A 27018-nucleotide genomic window follows, 5' to 3' on the forward strand; every position below is an offset into this window, starting at 1 on the left:
GCACGATCAACGTCAAAAAAATTTTTTCTGCAAAAATGGTTTTTAACAGCAGTTGACACTGCCACTAAAGGCTCTTTAGTCGGATGTGCAATGCGCGACCATGCATCCACCCGTTCAATTTTTAAGTGTCATCCATTATTACACTTATATATATATATATATATATATATATATATATATATATATATATATATATATATATATATATATATATAGGTAGGTGCTCCCTTGCGACTTACAGTGTACAGTTGCGCTTAGAGTCTGTTTTGTTTTTGTTGAGTCTGATGTAAGCTGCCCGGTTCAGGTGAATCAATACCCCGAAGGGGCAGCCCGTATACTTGAACTGTAATAGCCTGCGGGCAAAATTGTGAATGAAGTAAATGCGTTGAGCTTTCTTTTGTTCACCCTCGTTGTGATTGCTTCTTGTGATTGCAATTTCTCTCCCTCTATTCTCTCTTGCTCTCTTGCACTCTGATTACAACTTTCGCGATCCGCAAGCGAGCTGACGAGTAGGCTTGCGGCGATGAGGAAGGACCGTCGCGCCGCGCTGGCCCATTAAAGGAAATAGGTCTGTGACAAGTGGTACCAGAGCCCGTTCTCGTACTGGGGAAGGGACTCCGGAGTCGGTGTCGACAGACACGCCGATAGACTGCGATTTTTTAGCAAGACATTGTGGCGCCTTATCAAAACTTGTGCAACACCAAAGGCAAGGCAGTTGCTGAAGCTGAGGAGATGGGTTTACCTCGGGGCCAAGAAGAGTTGGCTGCAACTGTTAACAAGCTGGTGGAAGAGGTGACTTCGCATGATGAAGCAATTTCACGCGCATGTAAATCATTTAATGGACTGAATGATGTGGTGGCGAGCCTGCAAGAGCAGGTAACCTTATTAATGGGGCAGGTCACTTCGTTGACGACTACAGTGGCCGACTTGCAGACTGAAGTAGGGGAGCTTCAGTTGAAGAACCGTACGTTGCAGCGGGTGGTGACCCTAAATGGTGGAAATGGTGAGAGACCATCAAGGATTGATGTACCACGACCCGCAAAATTCAATGGTTCTCGCGACAGCAAGGCCATTGAGAACTTCTTGTTCCAAGTAGAAGACTACTTGGATATCCAGAATGTGACCCTCAAAGATCTAAGGATTAAGGCTGCAGCGGCCTTACTTGATGGGGATGCTATCGCTTGGTGGAGGCGGAAGCGCAATGACATGAAGAGGGGTCAATGTGTGACAGACCCCTTTGATGACTTCAAAATGGAGTTGTGCAACTACTTCATGCCAAGAAATCCGCAGAGGCAGGCTTATCGGATGGTTCGTGAGCTCAAACACACTGGTTCGTTGCAAGACTATGTCAGAACGTTCCAGAGGCTTATGTTGGAGATACCTAACATGTCAGAAGACGACATGCTCAACTGGTTCATTGTGGGGCTTCAGCCATGGGCACAGTCTGAAGTAAAAAGGAGCAACCCCCGTATTTTGGAAGATGCATATGTGGCGGTTGAGCGCTTAGTTGACACTCAGCGCAAGCCTTTCACCCCATCTACCAAAGTTAGGAAGAAGTCTGACCACGGAGGCAAGAAGGATGAGCAGCACAATGATAAAGGTGAGGCGTCGACACGCCATCAATCCGAAAAGAAACAGAACTTCACGAAGCATAACAACAGCAACAAGGGTGCGGTTATGACATGTTGGTTCTGCGGCGATAGACATATCGTCAGGCAGTGCCCAAAGCGCCTTGTAAAGGACGACGGGCAAGCCAATGTTGCACGGGAAGAATGCAACAATACTGAATGCGGTGACACTGAGACTATGCAACCAAGGATGGGGGTCATGTGATCGATTAACGCAGCTAGAAGTTGCGCAGCTAAGAACATGCAGGTCAATAAGGAACTTATGTACGTAGAAGTCATTATGAATGGAAAGTCTACCTCAGCAATGGTAGACTCGAGGGCCACACACAACTTTGTCTCGCGGGAAGAGGCAGAGTGGTTGGGCTTGAAAACTGGGTCAAAGCAGAGGACTATCAAAATAGTAAACTCTGAGGCCAAGCTCATCCTTGGTGAAGCAAGAGATGTGGCTACTCAAGTGGGGAGTTGGGTCGGCAAAGCCAACTTCTCTGTGGTGCCCCTGGACGATTTCAAGGTGATTCTCGGTATGGAGTTTCTACGAAGCCAGAATGTTATGATGCTGCCAAAGTTTAACACGTTGACGATCATAGGGTCAGACCTGTCACACACAGTGCAGTGCCTTACGCAGAAAGGCAAGTCTTCCGTGTTATCGGCAATGCAACTGAAGAAGGGTGTCAAGCATGGGGAGCAAACATTCTTAGTTGCAGTGTGTGCAGATGAAGGGAAGGTAGAAGCAGCAGTGCCACCGACCCTAGCCCCACTATTGGAGGAGTTTCGGGGGGTGATGCCCCCGGAATTGCCAAAGCGTCTTCCGCCAAGTCGTGAGGTCGACCACAGGATTGAGTTGACCCTGAGAGCGAAGCCTCCTACAATGGTTTCATACCGTATGGGGTCAGCTGAGCTGAAGGAGCTACGCAAGCAGCTAGACGAGATGTTGGACGCAGACATTGTTCGTCCATCAAAAGCCCCATTTGGTGCTCCGGTCCTTTTCCAGATGAAACATGATGACTCTAAACGGTTATGTGTGGATTATCGTGCTTTGAACAAGGTCACGGTGAAGATCAAGTACCTGTTGCCATTGATAGCGGACTTATTCGATCAGATAGGCAGTGTCTGTATCTTTTCCAAGCTAGATCTGCGATCGGGTTACTGGCAGGTGAGGATTGCCGAAGGTGATGAGCCGAAAACAACTTGTATCACCCGCTATGGTGCTTACGAATTTCTATTAATGTCATTTGAGTTGACAAATGCTCCAGCCACGTTCACAACTTTAATGAATCAGATTTTCTACCCTTACTTAGACAAGTTTGTGGTAGTCTACCTGGATGATATCGTGATCTACAACAGTAACATGGAGGAACATGTCGGGCACTTGCGAAAAGTGTTTCAGGTGCTGAAGGAGAATGACATTTTTGTCAAACAAGAGAAGTGTCTCTTCGAGCAGGAGGAGATCAGTTTCCTTGGCCACGTTGTGGGGCGTGGTGTGCTGCGTATGGATGGGCAGAAGATAAGGGTCATCCAGAAATGGGTTCTGCCAAGCAAAGTGCCAGAATTGTGGTCATTCCTCGGTTTGGCAAACTATTATCAGCGTTTCATCGAAGGTTATTCCCTCATTGATGCGCCCCTCACAGATTTTTTAAAGAAGAATCGGGTATGGCTCTGGACAAGAGCGTGCCAAGATGCCTTCGATGGCTTGAAGAGAGTCTTAGTGAGGGAGCCAGTATTGCGACTGTCTGATCATTCGAGACCCTTTGAAGTCCACATGGATGCCTCAGACTTTGCCATTGGCGGAGTTATTATGCAAGATGGTCATCCGATCGCATATGAGAGTCGCAAGCTGAAAGATGCAGAGAGGCGTTACACAGTGCATGAACGTGAGATGACCGCCATTGTGTATTGCCTCAGGACCTGGCGGCACTACCTTTTGGGTGTTGAGTTCATCGTCAAGACAGACAATGTGGCCATGAGCTATTTTCAGACGCAGAAGAAGTTAACGCGTAAACAAGCTCGATGGCAGATGTTTTTTGCTGAGTTCGACTTTGTCTTGGACTACAAGGTTGGAAAGACCAATGTTGTGGCGGATGCCCTGAGCCGTAGGGCTGAACTGGCAGTTGCGCGTGCGGAGTCTTCTGAAGTGCAGTTGGAGGGTGCATTGCTGAGCCACATCCGCGAAGGTACGCAGCAGGATCCGACCGCACAATACCTTATTTCTCTGGCGCAGGCAGGGAAGACTCGGCAATTTTGGCTACAGGATGGCTTCCTCGTAACAAAAGAAGGATGCATCTTTGTACCACGGTGGGGAAGCCTTCACCGAGAGCTACTCAAGGAGTGCCATGATACATTATGGGCCGGCCATCCTGGTCAGGAGCGGACCTTAGCACTCCTTGAGCGCGGCTACTATTGGCCGCAGATGAGAGACGACGTTGAGGGGTATGTGCGGACATGCCTCATCTGCCAGCAAGATAAGGGGATAAAGCAGAAGGCTCTCAGTCTCCATGAGCCTCTACCGATTCCAGAACGTCCTTGGGATAGCATCTCCATGGACTTTATTGTTAGTCTGCCGAAGGTAGAGGGCCTCAGTTCTATTTTGGTTATGGTGGATCGTTTCTCAAAGTATGTCACCTTTATCCCAGCTTCCAAGGAGTGCCTTGCAGAGAAGACTGAAGAGTTATTCGTAAAGCATGTGGTGAAGCACTGGGGCATACCAAAGAGCACTGTGAGTGATCACGATGCTCGCTTCACGGGCAAGTTCTGGCGTGAAGTATTTTGGCTACTTGGCTCTGAGTTGTTGTTTTCAACAAGCTTCCATCCGCAGACAGATAGGCAGACAGAGCGTATCAACGGGATACTGGAGCAGTACCTTAGGCACTTTGTTAGTGCCAATCAGAAAAATTGGGTGAAGCTCCTTGATGTGGCACAGTTTTGTTATAATTTGTAGAAGAGCGAGTCTTCAGGACACAGTCCCTTTGAGATAGCCACGGGGCAGCAGCCACTGACCCCGCACACTCTTGCCACACAAGAAAAGGGAAGGCTATCATTCGCCTATCAGTTTGTTCGCGACTGGCACGAGCAAAATGAGTTGGCGAAGGCATTCTTACACAAAGCAGCAAAGAGAATGAAGAAGTGGGCGAACAAACACCGTCGGCCCGCAGGGTTCCAAGTTGGGGACCAAGTGTTGGTGAAGTTGTATCCTGGTCGCACAGGCATCTTCCGCGGGCGGCACCGCGGACTACTCAGAAAGTATGAGGGACCCTTCACCATCACAAAGAAGGTGGGCAAGCTGGCATACAAGCTGGAGTTGTCCTTAGACTTCAAGGTGCACCCGGTATTCCACGTGTGCAACCTCAAGCAGTTCCATTCAGATGATGGAGACCCGGAATGCAGTGTGCCACAACGCGCTCCCATCATGCAGAGGGCCCCGGCAGCACAACGGGCCGAGAAGCACCTCAGTCAGATCCTTCGCCACAAGGTCAACTACTTGGGACAAGCGAAAAAACACTTGGTGCAGTGGGAGGAAACAGCGGAACCAACGTGGGAGCCTGCATTTCGAATGAACAACCGCTACCCGGCTGAAGTCAGGGCTTACCACGAAACAGATGGCACCGAGGACGGCGCATGATTTGAAGGAGGGAGCATGTTCCCTTACGACTTACAGTGTACAGTTGTGCTTAGAGTCTATTTTGCTTTTGTTGAGTCTGATGTAAGCTGCCCGGTTCAGGTGAATCAATACCCCGAAGGGGCAGCCCGTATACTTGAACTGTAATAGCCTGCGGGCAAAATTGTGAATGAAGTAAATGCGTTGAGCTTTCTTTTGTTCACCCTCGTTGTGATTGCTTCTTGTGATTGCAATTTCTCTCTATTTATTCTCTCTTGCTCTCTGATTACAAGCTTCCGCGATCGGCAAGCGAGCTGACGAGTAGGCTTGCGGCGGTGAGGAAGGACCGCCGCGCCGCACTGGCCCATTGAAGGAAATAGTTCTGTGACAGTAGGTGCCTACAGTTTTTATGCGTAGTGTGCCTACTCATCTTGGATAGGGATTTTAAGTTGCTTCTCAAAAGTCTGACCTATGGTGAACTCACTAGAAAATCATATTTGGATCATGTTTTTTTGAGAAAAAAATGAATTTTTAGCATTGAATATTTTTTAAAATTGTAGATGGTTGATTTTTTTTATCTTATAAAAACCTAACTTGGCATTGGAATAAGAAGATACAAAAGTAGATTCCCACAAAATTAAGCATGTAGATCACATCTGTATGGTCAGATTTTAGAAAAAAATAGAAACAATCTTTCCAAAGCTGGATAAGCACGCAAATAGGTACAAAAAAACGTCAGTCACCTACCCATCACTATTTATATTGCAATAAAAAAAATAGCACAATATTAATACCTTAAAAATGGGATATTTTCAAAACAGATATTTTATTAAAAGATGATGCTTTTACTGACACATTATCAGTCATTTTCATTTTCTCATTAAATTCTCAATATTTTCAAAATATCAATGATATTTGTGACTATGGTTTTTTAATATGCATTTTTTTTAATTTAGGCCTAATTGTGATATGTTTTTTTTTAGAGAGAGGCCTAATTGTGATATGTTCAAGCAACAGCTAAGATCGAGTCTAGAGAACTTTGAAAGTCTCCTTGGATTACTTATATCATATCTTGTCACAGCACAAGTGGAAAGGTTAAGCTTGATTCTTTTCTTTGTTTTTTCTTTATTGACAAGCCAGGGTTAGGCAGACCCCTACCGGAAAACACAATCTATTACATGAATAACAATCATTGATAATTTGGATCTTCAATCTGGAGGTTTGTCCTTCATCACTTCCATCTTAGTCAAAGCTCTACCACCACCACTTTTCTCTATACCAATGTTGTCAGTATCGTTGTGTATCTATGTATCGTATGGCAAAAAATCGATATGCATGACTTTTGAATCGGTTATTTTTTAATAAATGCAAAAAAATACTAAAAAGTTTATTTTTAATATTTTTAAATAAAATTTTAATGTTTTAAGACGCATCACGTTCTGATTGACACATAATGTTTTATTATTATTTTTTTGGCCGATAGATATAAAATGATTCTCTTGAGTATCAGTATCGGGCCGATACAGCTGAATTGTTGGCCAAACGATTCAAGGCCGCTACCAACACTGACAACTTCGCTCTATACCAACCAGCTCGCATTGGAAACGATTCAAAGCAAGCAAACACCTTAGCCATCAATCTATCATCCCAAAATACAAGTTTACCTGTGCATTCCACTAACGCATTCATAGTGGCCACCAACTCTGCTCTACATGATTCCACAATTACCTTATTACAATTAACGAAATATTCTCAAAAAGTAATGCGTTTCTTTTTGTTAGGTCCATTCAAAAATCACAGTTTTAAGTATTTTTTGTCACGTTTAACACAGTAGATGTGATCTATAGGTTTTGTTTGGTTGAAACCGGCTTTTGGATGGCCCGAATCTGACCTGTATACAGATTTTTCCGGTGATCCAAAATAAATGAATACCAAGGTACCAATTTTTTCTGTCTCAAAAAAATATATTTTTTCATCGAAAAAACATCATACAAGAATCGATTCTCACTAAATCGAGCATGCTAAACACATCTAATGGTTCAGATCTATCATAAAACGCTTAAAATCTATGAGGCAGAACCCGGCAAAACGAGAAATGGGGCCTAATATGTTTAGTTCTCATCTCCAAATACTCCACTCTAACTAGGGGTGTCAACAGGTCGGGTTTGGTTGTGAAACCAGACTTTGACCAGATTTTTGGGTATGGTATCAGGTTCGGACTCGGGTCTAATCGGGTATGTTATAAGAGAAACCATACCCAGACCTGATAAAAACTACATGAACCATACCCAGTAATTAAAATAATAGGTTTTATCATTTTACATTGAAAAATTGCAGGTCTTAACAAGAACCCGGGTCGGGCCTGGGTCTGGTATAAAATTTTACAAACTATACCTGGGTCCATGTATTAATCGGACCTTCAAGTTCAGAGCCTGGTCTTCTTATTTGTTACCATACCCGGACCCTATAGGGTTTGGTCCAGGTCGGGTTTGGGTAAACCCGATCCGTTGACACCCCTAACTCTAACTAGTGATTCATGATTGGCAGCTGGCTTAGCGATCCATCACATGAACATATTCCATCCCCCTTCGTTTCTAAGAACTTAGAAAAGTTTTCTATGCTTAGGTTGATAATATGTTGACTTACTGATTATTAAAATGTTCACAACCACCTATCAAATTCTAGCATATTACTTTATCCTGTTGCCCGTCAATCTCAATTCCTGAGAAAAAGCACAATCATTTTTCAAAAGCAAAAGAAATCCCTGAAATTCAAAAGTTCTAAAAGCAAAACAAGTCAAGAGGAATCTTGTAATTTTACAGTAGTACTCTCGGTGAGACCAACTGATGAACAATCTAATAATGCATAAGCACACAGTGCATGTACGCACGTGCACATGCACACACACACTTTATACATGTAAGATGATCAGCATAGATTATGCCAGCACCATGATTCAATTGATACCTTTTGGCTCTGTTTGGGAGTAATGGCTCTGTTTGGGAGTAGGTATTTGGCAATGAAATACCAAATCTTCAATTTGCTAAATCCAAGTTCCAGTTTGGCCAAATCTCGTAGTTGTTTGTGGAGCTGGTATTTGGCAACTGGTTTGAGTTGGCAATTTCTATCTTAACAGTCACTTTCCAAACAGCCAATAAAGATAAGGAGTAAATTAAAAAAAATGAGTTGAAATGGTAGATGACAAGTAGGGCTGGGAAACAAGTCGAGCCGGGCGCGTTGTTCTTCTAGTAGAGAGCTAGTTCAAACTTGTAAAATAAGCTCAGCAAGCTGAACATGAACAATAGATACTCGCTCGGGTCACCTCATAAGATCTTGTTTGGTAGTAAAAAATATACTTAAATCGAACATATGATTGAACTATTTGGTTTGCAAAAAATAGGTCTAGTCGTAAAATCTCATTACTTCTAGCTCCAAAACAATGCATTTTTTTTAATCTTATTTCTTTTTTTTATAGTTGGGGTTAATTAGTTTTGACCCCTACCAGTTATACAACTATACCAATGGGTTTTGAACCTGTGACGTGCACTAGCTGCTCCTACCAGACAAGTGGAGAGCCCCGTTGGTGAATTTGATTCCAACTCTAAAATAATGTATTTCTTTCTGTAAACAAGACAGCTCAAACTCAGCTCGTTTAACTCAGGCACATTATGAGCTCGAACTCAGCTTGACTCACCACAATAATGAGCCAAGCTTGAACACTGTCCGGAGTCCACAACTGTAAACCTCTGGTCCTAGCTGGATTTGTAAGAAGGGAGGGATTCAAGGCTACCAAATCCCATCCTATCTTCTGAGATTTGCTATATCCAAGCTTTCAAAGAGACGGTGGCCTTGAGGAGAACTTGTCAACTTGCAATTTTTCTCCATGACCAATTGATGGTAACATCTAAATGTACAAACACAGGACAAAAAGTGTGTAAATTTTGACTGCTATGGAAAAGAAGAAAAGAAAAAGTCATATAAATTCACCATTTAGGTGAAAGATTCAGTTACTAAATTTTGGAAAGATGCATACTTGGCCTTTCATGCCAATAAATATTTTTTGAAATTTTTTGATTTTTTTTTTTTTGCATTAGGTATAGCTGTAGCCATCAAATAATTGTATATACATCTTTAAAAAAAAAAATCTTGTTATGATTTTCTTGTTCCCCCCTTGTCCATTGCATGACAAAGGATTGAAGTCGGTAGATAAGGGACCCCCTTTTTCCTATTTTGCATATTATTTTTCCGTATGAGACATCTCCGTATCCATGCAAATCAAAGTGTACGTCCCCCTCTCCATATTTTATGATTTACCCTTAGTTCCCTTAATTTGGATGTATTTCATGTGAATAACTACCACAAATAATATAAAATCTCACGTACAAATAAACATTGCATGTTATTAAACTACAAATTCAATCACCTTGGTTGGATATAGCAAACAAAAGTAATGCCTCTTTTTTAATTGGAATTTGTATAAGTAATGCTATCTTAAGGTTTAAAATATGAGCAGCTAAGTACAAAAAGATGGGGAGAGTTGGATAGGGTTTAGCCATTAAGGCAAGGTTTAGCTTTGTGAGGGTTTGGGATGGTGGGGGTATACCTCGGGCAGTACAAAGGGAGGGGGGGAGGCCTACGATGATGGGATGTAGGTAGGTGAGTGAGAAATAAAGTAGAAATGTTGGCTCAACTTGGCTGGCCTATTGTTTTGATTGATGGGACCCAAAGTTGGCCCTTGCATGTGGCGAGATAAAGCCCTGCCCTACTCTTTCAAGTTGAAACACTTCCCCCTCTGCACGCCAAGTCAGAGAGCGGCGCCTACTTCTGGTCTTAGTCTTTTGCACTTACCCCATGTGTACGTGGAAATTGTCTTGTTTATGTGGTCCTTTATTTGCATAGAATCCTACCCTCCCCCCCTGTTTTTTCCCTACTTAACCTTTAAATTAAGTATATTATTAATAATCTTCAAGTTGGGATTTGATATTTTCGGTTGATATTATTGGCGCATTAAGATATTTCAATCCCTAGGGGGCGTTTGTTTGGAAAAAGGGCAGCAGGAAAACCTTTTCGTGGGAAAGTACACACAATTCAAAAAAAACACCAACGGTTACGTTTGAGGGTGTTTGTTTCAAAAAGTGCCCCTCCCCACCACCGTTTGTTGGGGCTCGGGAAGCCTTTTCATATGAAGCCACAAGGCCCACCCTTTTTCTATGGCGTGGGCTGTCAATGGGTCAGGTTTGTACTGGGTACCCGACCCAACCCAAACTCGACTTCTTGGGTATGGACATGAAAAATACTGACCCAAATAATTTTTGGAGTCGACGATGCAAACTCGACCTGAGCAATATGCAGGCCGGGTTTGGGTCATGATTTTTTGTGGGTACTCAATTTGATCTGGCTTTTTTGTCGGGTACCCAACACAACCCCAGTATTTTATATATAGTTTTAATAAAAAAATCTGAGATTATGTGGGTCCGAGTCTGAGATTCGATTTTCATAACCAGACAAAACCTGAGCCCGTTGTTTTGTTATTTGGGTCGGGTACCTGACCCGATGATAGCCCTAGTGTTTGTTTAACGTCCTCCAGAAAAACGGACATTTCCCAAGTGAAATTGATGCCTAGGCCGTGTTTTCCCATGTTAAACCCTTTTCATGCTTAACTTTGTCATCGGCTTTTGTTGATTGCTGGGAATAACAAGCTTCCCTAAAAAAGTTCCACACAATGTAAGGAAATTTTGAACATTTTTTATCTTGCAGATCATCGCAAATCCAAACATATTTAACAGAAAATTTTCTCTGTAATCAATTTCTTCGATCAACATGCATTGGCACTTAATTTCAAAGGGTTGATAAAAGGTTAAATAACATCTATGTTATTAAAAGCAAAGATCATATCACATCATTGTTGCTGTTATTAGTCTCATTCAAGCCCTAGACCTGCCACCATCAGCCACACCTGTTACAGTTCATCGGTGCAGTCTATTTGACTAAAGTGCTATAATCCTGACTTTTAGGAACTGAAGTATAATCACTATCATCCAAATGTAAGTGCAGAAAAACCAGAGTTACCGGAAGCTTCTTAAGTAGGTGAGAAGTGTGTTTATCAAAAACTTGCTTTGAAAGTGTGATACTTCTCACTTTCGAAACTTCATGAGAATCTCGATTCTTTTACACTTCTTCTCTGCTTTTCACACACATAGTGTATGTTTCCTATATGCTTTTCTCACATTTCTTTTCACATTTTTCATTTAGTTTCTCTCACCCTTTCACTCACTTTTCATGTATTTTCTTTAAATTGATAACCCATCATTGTTAAATTTTAACAAAAATTTAACTCTTTTAATGAAAAATCATGAAATATATGAACAATCAATTTTATTTTAAGTTTTATTTGCTTCTTGTTCGATTCCTATTCAGTTATCATATTGTTTCATTTTTTATTTATATTTTGCTTTCAAATTGATAGTTTGCTTTCCACTTTCTATAAATTTCAAAATGCCTCATTTTCGCTTCTCGCTTCCACTTTCTTGTTTGTCAACCTGCCTGCTAAAAACTAGTTTTTTCAAAACCAGGTTTTTTAGGTTTCATCCACATTGGCTTTAACCATACTAAAAATAGCAAGGAAATGTTGCTTTTTGACAAAAACATTGACATGTGACAAAGAGGTAGCACACTCTTCATTCCAATTGCTTTCCCACTCATTAGAAGCTGTACCATTGACAGAGATGGCTGTTGAGTTTAGCTCTCAAGAATGGTTGGGAGTCAGTCTTATTTCTGTCTTTTTGTTTCTCTTCTTCTCCATGCCACTTTGACAGGGATAAGCATAGTAGGAAATGAGCCCAAATGAGAGAGCAAATTTCTACATCAAATTTGACTCAATGGCCATATGCACATGTAGTAGGAGGGTGGTAAGTGAATTAGGTGCAAGTAGGGGCAGCCTAAAACCCTAACACCACCTCCTTCAAGAACTTGGAAGTGAAGCATTCTCAGAGGATATTAACAGCACCAACATGCACCCAGACCAAGGAAGACAAATGACAAATTTTAATATGTACCACCTACTCTTTTGAGGAAGATATAGCAGCAATTTAACTTTGAATTGGCACTAACCTAATCAAATTTCATCAGCAGAGGTGAATAGCTCAAAAGAGTTGTTTTTTATTTATTTATTTCCAGCTATTCTGACCTAGACAAAGCTCCCTAGCCAGTCAAAACATTGATCCAGATTCCAAACCCACTTGGACAACCAAGTCAGTTAATGCTCAACGTATGGAGTGTTCCAATCCTTGGTTCAAGTATCCCTAGTCATACGCAAAGAAATGGCTTCTAACAGTGTGGGTTAATAATAGTCAGATCTGTGAGTGCAAACATCATTTAGTGCATCTTTTCGCTAAGGATGTGTTTGTGTTGGTGGACAAATGCTGCATGGACGGGATGCACAGCATGTGTGTTGTCCTTGCAGGGACGATATCCAATATGTATTGTCTGTGTGTATCAAATGCAGGGCAGCGCTCGGGCAGAGACCAGTCTGTCCTCACATGACGCACCCTAAGGGTGTGTTTGATTGCTTGTCCAAGATTGGACAGAACAATGCAACATAACAGAGAAACACATGTTTTGTTTGTTCTTTAACAATTGTACTATGTGCAGTATTTGTTTCGACTGAAAAAGAAGTGTTTCTTGTATCCCGCATTTGACTTTTATGCTGTTGTGGGAACAACTTGGATACACGGAATAATGGGTCGAATAACTTTCTTTTGGATCATACGATTCAATTTGCCCCACTATATGAGTGTTTTAACATGTTTATTATGAATTTTAGTTCCAGACATAGATCTTGAATTGGATCTAAAAACCAAAAAATATTTAAAATTTAGATAATTTGAGAAAAAATAAGAATTGATATTAACTTTTTTGATGTACAAATGCTTTAATTGGTGCCATATTGAATCTAATTATGAAAGTTTTATCAAAAAATATGGATTTTAGCCCAGAATATGGATTTCAAATTGGATACAAGTACCAAAAAATATTTAAATTTTGAGCAATTTGAGAAAAAATAAGAATTTATATTCTTTTATATACAAATGCAAAAAGAATAAACCCTAAAATAAAAGAAAATAAATCATAAGTAAACCAAAAATTCCTAAATTACAAGAAAAATAAATCATAAAATCAAAGAAACCATAAATAAATTATAAAATTAAATATAAAAAACCCTAATCAAATACAAGAAAATCACTAATCAAATTAACTATAAGAAATATTAATTAAATTTTATTTGATTCAAAGTCCTAATCAAAGAAAAAAAAACTGGATCAAATCATAGAAATGCCCTAAGCAAATTAAATATCAAAAGCACTAGTTAAAGATATTTGATTTATAGCACTAATAAAAAAAACCCTAATCAAAGAAAAAAAAGTCCTAATAAAATCAATAAAAAACACTAATTAAAAAAAATTGATTCAAATTTTTAATAAAAAGGTTTCTTATTCAGAGCCCTAATTAGAAAATAAGAAGAAAAGATAGAGAGAGGAACAAAGAAGAAGAAAAAAAAAAGAGGGGGTGGGTCTTTCGCCACAGGCCTTGCCACCCTCATAGGAAAGAGAGACCAGACCTTTTGCCATCGGCCTCGCCTCCTGCATAAGAGTGACCCTCCACCCAAGAGTTTTTTTTAAGTGGTGTTACCCCCGTGTTGTTCATAGCATAACAAGCAGAGGGTGGAATAGTGTTGCAAGTTCATCATATCCAAGTGTTTGATGGACACGACATCCTGCATGATGCACCATCAAACACACCTTAAGGGTATGCTTGATCGCTTGTTCAAGATTGAACAAAATGAACAAAAAGAACGAAATAGAACATTGGTTTTATTCGTTCTGTTCTTTTTGTTACAAGTCCTATAAATGTCCTTTGTTTGATGGGGAAAGAATGAAGAAGAAGAAGAAACCCTAATCAACGGAGACAAAACTTAATCAAGAAGAAAAAACCTTAATCAATAAAATCAAACAAAAACCCCTAATCTAAAAAATCCCTCACATATGAAAACCTAAAAATACCCTAAAAAGAAATTCGATTCAAAACAAAATAAAAGAAAAAGAAGAAGAAGAAAGAAGAAATTAGGAAGAAGACTACAAGAAAAATGTTAGTTAGCGACATAAATTTGCGATGGATTTTTTTTGTCGCAAATTTATGACAAATTAGCTAGAGAAAATTAGTCGTCCTTAAAATTGAAATTAGTTGTGGAATTAGCGACGAACAAATTCCATCACAAAATTCATCGTTAATTAGTGATGGATTAGCGACGGAAACATTCGGTCTCAAACTCCATTGCAAATTAATGATGGATTAGCGGCATAATTTGCCTGTCGCTAATTAGCAACGGATTTTATGACAGAATTTTTCTATCGCTAATCTTCGCTTTTGCCCATCTAGGGCACGAATTTTTTTTTGCCCCCTTCACACTTTTCCCCCTTTCACTGTACGCAGCCCCCCCCCCCCTCGAGCCTTCTCTTCTTCTCTTTTCTCTTCCTCGTCCGCAGATCGGTCGGAGCCACGTCATCGCCGACCCCCGCCGACCAACTCTTGTCTTCCCCTCCTTCCTTTCTCATTTCCCTACCCTTCTTCTTTTCCCCTCTTCCTTTCTTTCTCCTGTGTTTTCCCTTTCGTCCGGTACCTCGAGCTACTCGCTGCCAACTGCCCCCGCCTCTCCACAATTGCCGTTGCCAACACCGACCTTCTCCATCTGGGTGGGGTCTTAAAGAGCTTTCTGAGTCTTAGGAAATGGGAGAGGTGGGTAGTGCTCGGGCAGCGAGGAGTCAGTTGTTGCCTATGAGGGGTTTCGACTTCATTTTTTGCCAATTGTTGTTGCTTTCTTACTTTGTTGCTTTCTTGTTCTTGGTCACTTTAGGTATCTCTCTCTTTATCTAGTTCTTGGTTGAATTCTTAAGATGGTTGGGTTCAAAATTGGGCTAAGTTTGTTGTTTCAGCAAAGAAGGGTAGTTATTCATGATTGTTGGAGTCCCCACCAACCTAAATCCACAATCCAGACCAAAATTCATCATCCATCGCTTTCCACCAGCCTGTTTGCTCCTTCAACCGATCACCTACTTTGTCATCCATAATATGAGAAAGATGTTTGAACGATGTGCACCATGCATTTGATGTGAGATGTTATACGTTGAGCTGTCATTGTTGATGAATAAGCTAAATTTGAGAGGGTGGCAGTTTTTTGTTGGGATCTTGCAATCAACTTTGGGGGGATGTAAAGTTGTTCTTCAACTGTTTGATGTAATGTCTGAAAGAGATGGTAAACCCATGTAATACACATAACATAACTCCGATTAAAACACCTCCATAAATAAATCTGATTTTATTTGGAATGCTAACAGAAAATGACAAGTCCCATTGTGGATTAACTCAGAGGAACATACTCCAGTCCACCTAAATAAATAACAGAGGAACATACTCCAGTCAATCATGTTGAAGAAAAGAACTTTCCGTTTTCATATACCATGCATATATCCTGGACAGTGTGGAGTGGCCTCAAGAGTAGGGTCTGGTGCAAGGCTATCATCAATTGGGTACTTTGCATGGAACAAAAACAAAAACAAAAACGTGGATACTAGTGAAGTTTGTAGTATGCATTAGCACAAGCTAGTTGCCTGCAACATGACTGACTGTCAGCATGAGGAAACCATCTCGCATCTAATACTTGTTATTTTCCTTTGCCTCTGTAGAGAACAAGATACCTATTTTCATTTTCTTGTGTTGCTATGTGGTAATGAGATATGCGTCTTCTCTTCATGTTTATTTTTTATAGCATTCAACTCTCTCACATCCTTGGGGTCGCTTTCCTTTTTGTACAGAATCTTTTGGACAATCTTCACCCATGAAGTAGGCTAGTGTTTCTTCTTCTTTTGTTTAGCTACTTAATTTCTTGTATTTTAGCGACGGAATATAATCTGTCGCAGACCCAAATCAGTGCTTATTTAGCGACGGACTCATGACGGATCATGTATGTCGCAAATTAGCCATGGAAGTAGTGACAAATAAGTTTTGTCGCTAATTAGCGATCAGGATTATGCGACGGATAGCGTCCCCCGTTAATCCACATTTTCTTGTAGTGGAAAGAAAAGGGGAAAATCTAAAAATGCCCTAAAAAGAAATTTGATTCAAACCAAAATAAAAGAAGAAGAAGAAACAAGGAACAAAGAAAAAGGGAAACCTCGTTGGCGACCTCATCCCCGGTGGCGTTGCCGACCTCGCATCGCCTCGGCGGCCTCATCCCCAACATCGATGAACCTGACGCTGGTGACCTCCTGTCTGCCAAGGAGAGAGAGAGAGAGTCGGGGGAACCCCTGATTTTTTTTTAAACGTGTTTTCTGTGTTATGTTCTTTTTGTAACAAGGAGAGCGGTATTACAAAAGGAACATGTTTTTAAGAATGCAGCGTACGCTGTTTCAAGCATCCACCACATCAAATGTTTGTTAAAATCACCGTCCCCAGTGTTCATTTTGTCTCATTTCGTGCGGAGGACAATGATTCAAACATACCCTAAGGGTAAATTTGAATCCCTCTAATTTCAAATGCAAAGGAGATCCTTGGATATGAGTATGGAGTTTGGATCCTGGCTAATCTGTTCAGGATGTGAGCCTATTCTCCTTTATATCAGTGATCTGATATCTTGGTCACTACAAGAAAATTGTTAATTAGCGACGGAAATTGGCGACGGATTTTTTCCATCGCTAATTAGCGACAGATTAGCTAGAGATAGAATCTGTCGCTAATTAACGACGGATTAGCGAGGAAACAACTTTTATCGCTAATCTGTCGCTATTTAGCGACGGATTAGCGACTGCAATTTTTTGTCGCTAATTTTTATTACAAGAACACCATTTTAGCGATGGATATAGAGAGGGAACTCTTTCGTCGCTAATCCGTCGCTAAATAGCGACGGCGTAGCGACAGAATATATTCCGTCGCCTTTTTGGTATTTTGAGTTAGCGACGGCTTAGCGACGGAATGTTTTCGTCGCTAAGCCGTCGCTAAATGTCGCGTAAATCCCTAATCCCATCCCTCTTTCTCTTTTTCCTGTTTCGCTGTATTGTTTCCGCCCGCCGCCCTCTCCCTCCCGCCGCCCGTCGGCTCTCGCCACCGTCCTGCCGCCGCCGCTCGCCAGCTGCCGCTCCCCGTCAGCCTCCCGCCACCGCCCGGCGACGCGCAGGTAATCTTCTTCTTCTTCTTCTTCTTCTTCTTCTTCTTCTTCTTCTTCTTCTTCTTCTTCACGTTGTACGCCCCGGCGATGGCATTGAGCACGCTGAGGCTGCCGACGGTGAAGGTGACGGCGCAGGCACCGACGCCTCTGGCCCGCGCGTACCCATCGGCGGCGTACCCGGCGTTGAGCTCGTTGCAGCCGATGAACTTCGTCCCCTTCACCCATGTGATGCACTTCGCCGCTCAGGCCGGCGTCCGCTACGCCGTCGATAACCCCTCCTCCTACGTTCGCAGCAACGTTGCCGGGCTCGTCACTCTCCTGGAGGCCTGCAAATCGGTGAACCCGCAACCGGCATTCGTGTGGGCGTCGTCGAGCTCGGTCTATGGGCTCAATGTGAAGGTCCCCTTCACCGAATCCGATCGAACCGATCGGCCGGCGAGCCTGTACGCGGCGACGAAGAAGGCCGGCGAGGAAATTACTCATGTCTATAACCATATCTATGGTTTATCGATCACCGGCCTTCGGTTCTTCACCGTTTATGGCCCCTGGGGCCGGCCAGACATGGCCTACTTCTTCTTCACTCGCAACATTCTGCAGGGGAAGAAAATTGTGGTTTATTGGCGGAAAGATCACCGGGAAATCTCGCGGGATTTTACCTACATTGATGATGTAGTGCGCGGATGCGTAGCTGCGCTCGACAAGGCCGGAAAGAGCACCGGCAGCGGCGGAAAGAAGAAGGGGAAGGCCGACTACAATATATACAATCTAGGGAATACGTCACCACTTGGGGTGCCAATGCTGGTGAACGTACTAGAGCGTCACCTGAAGGTGAAAGCCAGGAAGAATGTGGTGGAAATGCCTGCGAACGGCGATGTGCCGTTCACGCACGCGAACGTCACGCTTGCGAGGTTAGAGTTCGGTTACATGCCTACTACTGATCTGCAGACAGGGTTGAAGAAGTTTCTAAGGTGGTACCTGGATTACTATGGCTATGGATATAACACTAAGAGCATTGTTCACCACCACTACCATAGCAACAAACAACAACAATAGCAATCGTATTTGGATTTGGATTCTTGATTGAATTAGACAAATTCTTTGTTTTTTCTCTTTATTGCTTAGATTATCTTGTGTTCTTTCTTCGATTTATGTACTTGATTCAATAGCCACTTGGTGTATAGAATTCTAACCATATATGGCCAACCAATTAGTTTATAAACAGGCGTGTCCTTTTTATAAATCATTTGTTTAGAGTGAGTTTTTTTCCGTGGTGACTTCATTTTAAAAAATTGTTTTTTTGTGCAGATTTCTCAACAGAACTCGCTTGTGCCCCGCCACCCGTGGTAAGTAAGTGACAAAAACAATGCAAATCGGGTAAATACCCGTGGTGAGTAAGTGAGGCAAGCGCATCACATGTTATTTAATTTATTGAATGTAACACTTTATTGTTCACACACTCACTTAGTTGTTGATATCTAGGACTGCTTTGTTGGAGTTCGGAGATCATGCTGAGCATGATTTTAATGTATGAATATGGAAGTGTTCTTATTTTTGGAGTACGGAGTCCATGCTATGCATGGTAGTAGTTAGTGGGATATTGAAGTGTGTTTGTTGTAGGTACATGTTTGACATTTGTTTGATATGAATTATTTCGATGTATTGCGATGTTTGATGTGATTGTATCCATGCTTACATATAGTTACTTTCAATTTGATTATGTCTTTCATGTGAAATTGTATACTGAAAGCATGCTTCAAATGAATGTATCGTGTCATGAATAGTTTGCACATGAAAATATTAAGTTATTAATGCATGCATCATAATTCTTGTGATTGTATGACATCATATATTGCATGATAAATCTGATATTTTCTTCATCATAGCATTTTGATGGTTCTCTTTTAACTGGTTAGGATACTATTCGTAACATCATACGACAGAATGACTGCAAACCGTGAATGGATGTACCGTAGGATCGTGGACAATGAGTTATCGCATAAATATATGGATGGTGTCGACAGTTTTATTGAATTTGCAACGGCAAGTGTCAGTACGGTAGATCCCACAGGTCGGATTAGGTGTCCCTGCAAGATTTGTAAGAATAATCGATTTGTAGAACCTCATGGCGTTAGACATCACCTATACAGGAACGTGAAACTAAGTTTGTGGAGTGGTTGAAACAGTTGGTAAAGAAGCTAACATAAATTTTGTACTTATAAACAACACTAAGTTACTTAATTGATCGTGATCACAATAATTGTTTATGTCTGTGCGTAGGTTTGCCATGGTGATGTTAAAGATCAAGGAATATGTGATTTAGAAAATGGTCCGACCAAAGTTGTGCAATGCTACAACGGGTATATCGTAAATGGTTATCGATTCCATACAAAAGACTACAGTATAAACAAATCAACGATAAATAGTGGCGTGTGTGTCAAGGGTAGCAGCTACGGTGAAAATGAACATGATTACTACGGTGTTATAGAGGAAATAATGGAGTTGACTTACTTAGGCATGAATAACAGGGTTACGGTATTCAAGTGTCATTGGTTTGATCCAACTGCAACAAGACTCGACAAAGCTTCAGGCATTGTGGAGGTGAATCATAAATCCAGGTTTGGAACATATGAACCATTCATATTAGCCTCGCAAGCTCAACAAGTTTATTATACTTCATATCCGAGTATAAAAAAGTCAGATAGAAATGAATGGTGGGCAGTTTGCAAGGTGAAATCCAAACTATACCCCGAGTATGATCAGTTACAAGAAGATGAGTTAGCTGAAGACAGTGATTACTATCAATCAGATGATGTCTATGACTTCGCTTATGGTCACGATGTTGCGCATGATATGCATGTCATATCTCCATTGGCTGATGAAACATTCATAGAGGAATGTGATCCAAATGATGTACCAAGTGGATGGGCAAACAATGAAGAAGAAGAAGAAGAAGAAGAAGAAGAAAGTCAAACTAGTGACGAGGAAGAATTCTCAAGCTAGTGAGCAAAATCTTATACTACAAACCTCTATTTAAATGCATTGTAATACTTGATGTGAGTTGTATTGCAATACTTGGTGTGAATGATTAAAAATTTTATTTCAATGTATTGTAATACTTGATACGAATGATTCGAATGCATTGTAATACTTGATGTGAATGATTTCAATTATCTGAATGTATTATAATTTATGCAATTAACGAATGATTTGAATTAGTGCAATACTTGATGTCAATGATTTGAATTATTTGAATGCATTGCAATGCTTGATGTGAATGACTTGAATGCATTGTAATACTTGATGTGAATTATTTGAATGTATTGTATGACATATGTTATTTGTTAGAATATGGTTCGTGGAGGTTATAGTGGTCGCTCATCCAGTAGTAGCCAGGCTCAACCTTCATCTTCACGGGCTCCTGTGATAGGTATATCATATAACTAATTAGATGCTTGATTAGTTCAAATGCACATTCTGAGAACTTGGTGTGTATTTTTTTACAGATGATGTTGCGCCTGTACACGACCCACCTACACCAGTTGATCGCACAAGTCAACAGCCAACACAGGAAACAGGGTCTTCTCAGGCTGGCACAAGAAGACTCATTCGAATAGTATATATCGATAATCGACCGTAAGTATTTTGTTTTCAATTATTGCATATCTTTTAAATATTTTATATTGATATTTACTGTGTAACAATTCATGTGCAGCACGAGGTTTGAGCCACAAGAAGTAGTACGGGAGATTAGGAATTCACTTCTTCAACATCTACCAGGACCAGTTGCTCAATGGAAAGAGTACCCAAAGGAGGTATTAGACAGATTGTGGTCCTCATTCATGGTATACAGTTGTTCCTCATAGTTAATGTGTTTCATATTTAATTTATTTAAGCAATGTCTACTAACTTTCTGAAAATATTTGTAGGCTTCGAATCGCTTTGCAACTACGGTGGAAGAAAATGATGCAAGGAAGGTGTGGCAGAAGGTGGCTGCCAATCGATTTGCAGACATGCTGCACACTATGAAGACTGCAGCAAAAAAAGCATCTGGCGTAGTAGATGATCCATTACTGTGGAAGGGCCATGGTCCTATTACTATCAGGAGAGATTACTGGGATGAAATGTGCGATATGTGGGCGGGAGATGCATTTAAAAATCGCTCTGCGAAGGCTTCACAAAATCGATCGAAGATGCCCGAAGCCCATCTACACACAGGTGGATCTAAGACATTTGGGAGCCACCTAAAGAAAATGGTAACTCATCAATATATAATATTAATTTTATAAGTATTGTTGCAAATTTGTGTACTAAATCTTTTGTCATTTAACTTCGCAGGAAGCAGAAAAATGAGGCAGTGTACCATATAAGGATGTGTTTGTAGAAACACATAAACGGAAGACCACGGGAGTCTTAGTATCAGAGAAGGCGAGAACGACAACGGTATGTATTAATTCTATTAATAATCATTACAATATATATGCAAGTCATCATAATGTTATCATTAATTATTAATGAATACTTTAAACATTATTTTGTAGGAGGCATATGAGCAACAAATGGTAGAGCGATATGGCGAAGACGCTACTCAGCATCCATCATTTGATCCTACAGCATGGGTGACTGCAGCAGGTGAACCCAAAAAAGGTCGCGTGTTCGGGTTTGGGAGTAATATGAACACTTCACCAGTTATTGGTTCTTCCAGTTACGGCTCACCAACTTCTTGCGCCAACATAAGCTCCAAGCAGCCGACTATTCTTTCTGGTGATGATGTACGCGAGATCATTAATGAATCACTGAATAACTACTTCCAATACACCGTCGCCCCCTTTCTCCGAAATGAGATCAAGGCCGCTGTTCAGGATAGGGGATCTTCGATTCCAGGTCCCTCTCAGGTATAATCACATATATAGTTTTTTTTACTGTCTTAAAGCACATCTGAGCATGGTAGAATCACATATAGAGTTTTTCTAGATGCCTTAGAACACATATGAACATGCTATAATCACATATTCAATTTTTTTACTGCCTTAGCACACATATGAGCATGATAGATTCACATATATATATATATATATATATATATATATATATATATATATATATATATATATATATATATATATATATATATATATATATATATATTTAACTTTTTGTCTGTCTTAGAGCACATATGAGCATGATAGAATCACATATAAAGTTTTTTTGATTGCATTAGAACACATAAGCATGCTATAATCACATATTCAGTTTTTTTACTGCCTAAGAACACATATGAGCATATTATAATCACATATTCTGTTTTTTGACTGCCTTAGCACACATATGAACATGCTATAATAACATATAGAGTTTTTTAACTGCCTTAGAACACATATGAACATGTTATATATCATTTATGATAGAATCACATATAAAATTTTTGACTTTGCCTGCCTTAGAGCACATATGAGCATGCTATATTCACATATTCAATTTTTTTACTGCCTTAGCACACATACGAGCATGATCGAATTACATATATAGTTTTTTGCCTACCTTAAAGCACATCTGAGCATGGTAGAATCACATATAGAGTTTTTTTATATGCCTTAGAACACATATGAACATGCTATAATCACATATTCAATTTTTTGACTGCCTTAGCACACATATGAGCATGATAGAATCACATATAGAGTTTTTTTATTGCCTTAGATCACACATGAGCACATGATAGAATCACATATAGTGTGTAATTTATTTCATTATATTTTGTTTATCAATACTGACTGTTCTTTTCTTGTGTAGGCTGCTAGCGATAATCAGGGTAGTGGAGCTGAAGGGACAGATAAAGACAATGAACAAGAAGACGCACAAAATCTTGACGATGATTAGAGGACTGTGTTGAAGAAGTTCTATTTTTTTTATTTTTCCTAATTGTAATTGTTGAATTGTAAATAATTAAACTTCTTAGTTTTAAGGTGGAACGATTAATTATTATAGATACTTGTTATATGAATTTTTTTGTGTGGTTTGTTTTTTATTTACAGGAAATATAAATTGTACAGGAAATATAAATTGTACAGTTCTCGATAATTAATTTTTAAATAAATTTTTTTTGATTTTTTTTCGTTTTTGCGACGGATTAGCGACGGATGATTCCGTCGCTATTCATATTAATCTAGCGACGGCTTAGCGACGGAATTAAATCCGTCGCCACGCCGTGGTCGCCGTTTAGTATCGGCGGATTGGCGACGGAATATAGCGCTCGTTATTCCGTCGCAATTAGCGACGGACTTGGCGACGGAATTATTCCGTCGCCAGTTAGCGTCGAAATATTCGCGACGTAAGCATACTGTCGCCGCGTTGTCGCTAATCTGTCGCTAACATGGTTAGCGACGGATTAGCGACGGAATGTGGTCGTCGCTAATCTACTGCTTTGTTGTAGTGGGTGTGGGGCCTGCACCATATCAGCATACTCCAAACCACCTTAAGTTCCTCATATATGAGATTTGCCGCCTAATTGAGTAACATCAATGGACATGTTTTTTCTTTGCACAAGGTTAATTTAAGGTTAAATTAAGTTGTAAACAGTACAAGTGTTGGACTAGCTACATCTGTAACTTGGAACTAATAGGAAGGACCACACTCCTATTTGGGCTGGACTTGCATTGACTTTTTGTACATGGATCCATGTCCGAGGTCACCAGATTTCTTATATTAAATGCTGAAAAGAAGGGAACAAACAAGATTACTTAAAACACAGACTTCCAACGAGGATGATTTCCAATAAAATAAAACCGGATGCTAATGGACTAGATCCGACCCGTCACTGTCCTAGCTAGTAAAACTGTTATATAGTAGTAGTACACAGCAGTAAAGATACAAGTATGACTTGAAGAACACTTAATTCTGTAGTCCTTTGGAATTGATCACTCCACGACTCACATTAAGAGAATGTGCAGATTGGAAGCTTTTAAACTCGGGTTCCGCAACAAGCGGAAGCTTCTCTCTCTCTCTCTCTCTCTCTCTCTCTCTCCATTGATACACTGTTATCTCTAGTAAAGTGTCCCTTCTATCCACATATACACGTCAAACATATATGCAGAAGAATACAAATATGGTAGAAGACCGACCCCATAGACGTTCCCTTTTAGCAGAAGGAAAATGGGGTACCATTTAGCCTATTCACAGTTCATTTGAAAAAGAGAAGATACAACCAAAATTTGCATAGAAAAAAATGAGAGCAACACAAGCTCCCCTCTAAGATATAGGTGTCCTTGTTTGTATCCAAAAGGGTGACAATAACTATTCCCCACCTCTCTCTCTCTCTCTCTCTCTCTAAAAGATTTTACTCTGTTGTGTTATTACCACGTCAAGTAAAACAATGCGAGTGCACCACTGTTCTTTTACTCCATTTTTCACATCGGGTTTTCAACCGTCGGTTATCCCACGGCCTTATTTAAGTCATAATTTAGGTCTCGCCAACAAGAAAAAAAGCATCTCTCTCTCTCTCTGTTCTCTTTCCGGAGATGGATCACCGGATTATGCCATCAGCAACCGATTACTGGCCTTACCTCCTAGGCAAGGTACCACCAATCCCTTTTCCTTCTCTTACTCGCCAATTCAAAGAAAAAACTTGCCCTAACATGATGTTTTTAGCTTCTTCACACTAACTTGGTTTCTATGCTTTGCAGAGTATGGAGGAATTGAGGCAATCTCTGTTTTACACGACGCTAGAGCTCGAGTACACCCGCATTGCTGCAAAGGAGGAGATAGAGAGACACGAGCAGCATGCGAAGGAATTGCTGCAGCTTGTTGAACAAGCCTACAGGGAGAGAGACGAGGCCAACGAGAAATTCCAGAAACTTCTAGAGAAGCTGCTCCCGCAGAGCACCACCACCGGGATGACGACGCCGGAGGAGACGACGATGACCAACGTTCTGAAACGGGTGGACTCCACCACGTCCGAGTGCGACAGCATCTCGCGCGTCTCCTCCTCTCCCGTCCATTCCATCTTCGACTTCGACCTCTCCGACGACCACCACGGGATTTCTCCGCCGGCGCCGCAGGCGATAGCGACGGCAGAACAGTGCGAGCTATGGCCGGAAACCGACGCGAAGCTGCCGGAAAAGGGGAAGCTGCTTCAGGCGGTGATGAACGCTGGGCCGCTGCTGCAGACGCTCCTCCTGGCGGGGCCGCTGCCGCAGTGGCGCCACCCACCACCGCCGCTCGACTCCTTCCAAATCCCTCCCGTCGCCGTCGCGAGCTCCGGCGGGTCGGGGGTGACGGACGGGTCGTCGGCGGCATACTCTAGGAAGAGGTCGCCGGAATCCTACGACTCCGGCAACCGAAACGCCTCCGGCAAGCACCAGAGGCTCAACTAGGTGGTGGTGGTGCTCTTTGACTCTAGTCTTCTTAGGCTTTCCTAACCCCACTAAAGGAGGGGCGGAAAATTACCAAAATGGACACGGGTATTCGGTCAAAGCTCTGGAATGACTCTACTTTGACTGGGACTGGGAGAAAGAAACCGTACGGTTGACCTGTTGACTCGTGAAATGACGATATTGGTCCTCCGCCGTACTCTTTTCTGTAAAACGTGAGAGGAACGATACAGATTTTTCCGAGACGAGACGGCATGAGTGAGACGAGAGGGGTGGCGGTTGTCCATTTTTGTAATTTTTTTGTTTAATATGTACTTTTTTCCTAATTTAATTTTGATGAGGAAATTAGTAAAATGTTTGAGTTATTATGGGGGTTAAGTTGGACAATGTATTTGGGTTCGGAGCAGAACGAACTCTAAATCTAGAGATCCAAGAATTTCTCCAGCTTATTCTATATTATCCAACGTTGTTAAAATTGGTAAGTGAATCAGTTTTTTAAGAAAAAAGATAAAATCACGTCGAATCATTTTTAATCAGATCTTTTCAACGATTTATTTTATAGTAATTAAAATTTTAAAACACGTCATAGTGAATCGATTCAGGGTAGAAACGACACGATTCAGCAAAAAAATAGAGCGATTTTTTTGGAAATGGTTGAATCAGCCACTGATTCATTAATATAAGGGCCAATTTGATAGGAATTGACCAATTCAGATCGATTTTGATGACATTGATATTATCACACATTACTCTTACTGCATAACAAGCTGAGCTGCCCGTGGCTTGGCTCATGTTCTGCTAGTAATTAAAGAGCTCGTTCAAACTTGGAAAATAGGCTTGACAAGCTGAATATTAACAATAGATACTCAGCTAATTCAACTTGTATAAGTTCGCAAGAAGGTAAGAAATATATTTTTAGATATATTTTACATGCATTTTTTTTTTTTGTGATCTTATTTCTTCCTGCTAGAATACAATGTATTTTATCTATAACAAGCCGACTGGAACTCGGATTGATTAGGAGTTTGAACTCAGCTTGGCTTGCCACAAGAATGTGCCAAGCTTGAACACTTGCATTATACTTTCTTCATTATCCCACTTTTATGTATGGCAGAGAGAGAGAGAGAGAGAGAGAGAGATTTTCTGGATAAGTTGTTACATCTAAAGACCCCTTAAGTTCTAGTGCCTACCATTGCCATGAAATTTATTTTAGAT

At 40.9% G+C, this 27018-nt stretch overlaps 1 protein-coding gene and 1 pseudogene across 1 annotated transcript; both read left to right on the forward strand.

Annotated features, from left to right (window-relative positions):
* Positions 1 to 17524: 17524 nt before the first annotated feature.
* On the forward strand, positions 17525 to 18490 carry LOC149845573 (UDP-glucuronate 4-epimerase 1 pseudogene; annotated as a pseudogene).
* A 6461-nt stretch (positions 18491 to 24951) lies between these two features.
* Positions 24952 to 26157, forward strand: LOC149845574 (uncharacterized). Its single transcript, XM_089988488.1, has 2 exons — positions 24952 to 25008; positions 25117 to 26157. Exons 1-2 carry the CDS (start codon positions 24952 to 24954, stop codon positions 25804 to 25806), a joined length of 747 nt encoding a protein of 248 aa, XP_089844614.1. The 3' UTR covers positions 25807 to 26157.
* The last annotated feature ends 861 nt before the right edge of the window (positions 26158 to 27018 follow it).

The sequence above is a fragment of the Nuphar pumila genome, chromosome 2 (assembly GCF_984573655.1).
Source record: "Nuphar pumila chromosome 2, dmNupPumi1.hap1.1, whole genome shotgun sequence".
Taxonomy (NCBI): domain Eukaryota; kingdom Viridiplantae; phylum Streptophyta; class Magnoliopsida; order Nymphaeales; family Nymphaeaceae; genus Nuphar; species Nuphar pumila.

Coding starts and splice junctions, on each gene's coding strand:
- LOC149845574 (XM_089988488.1), top strand. CDS start 24,952: ATGGATCACCGGATTATGCCATCAGCAACCGATTACTGGCCTTACCTC. Junction 25,009..25,116: donor GGCCTTACCTCCTAGGCAAG/GTACCACCAATC, acceptor TATGCTTTGCAG/AGTATGGAGGAATTGAGGCA.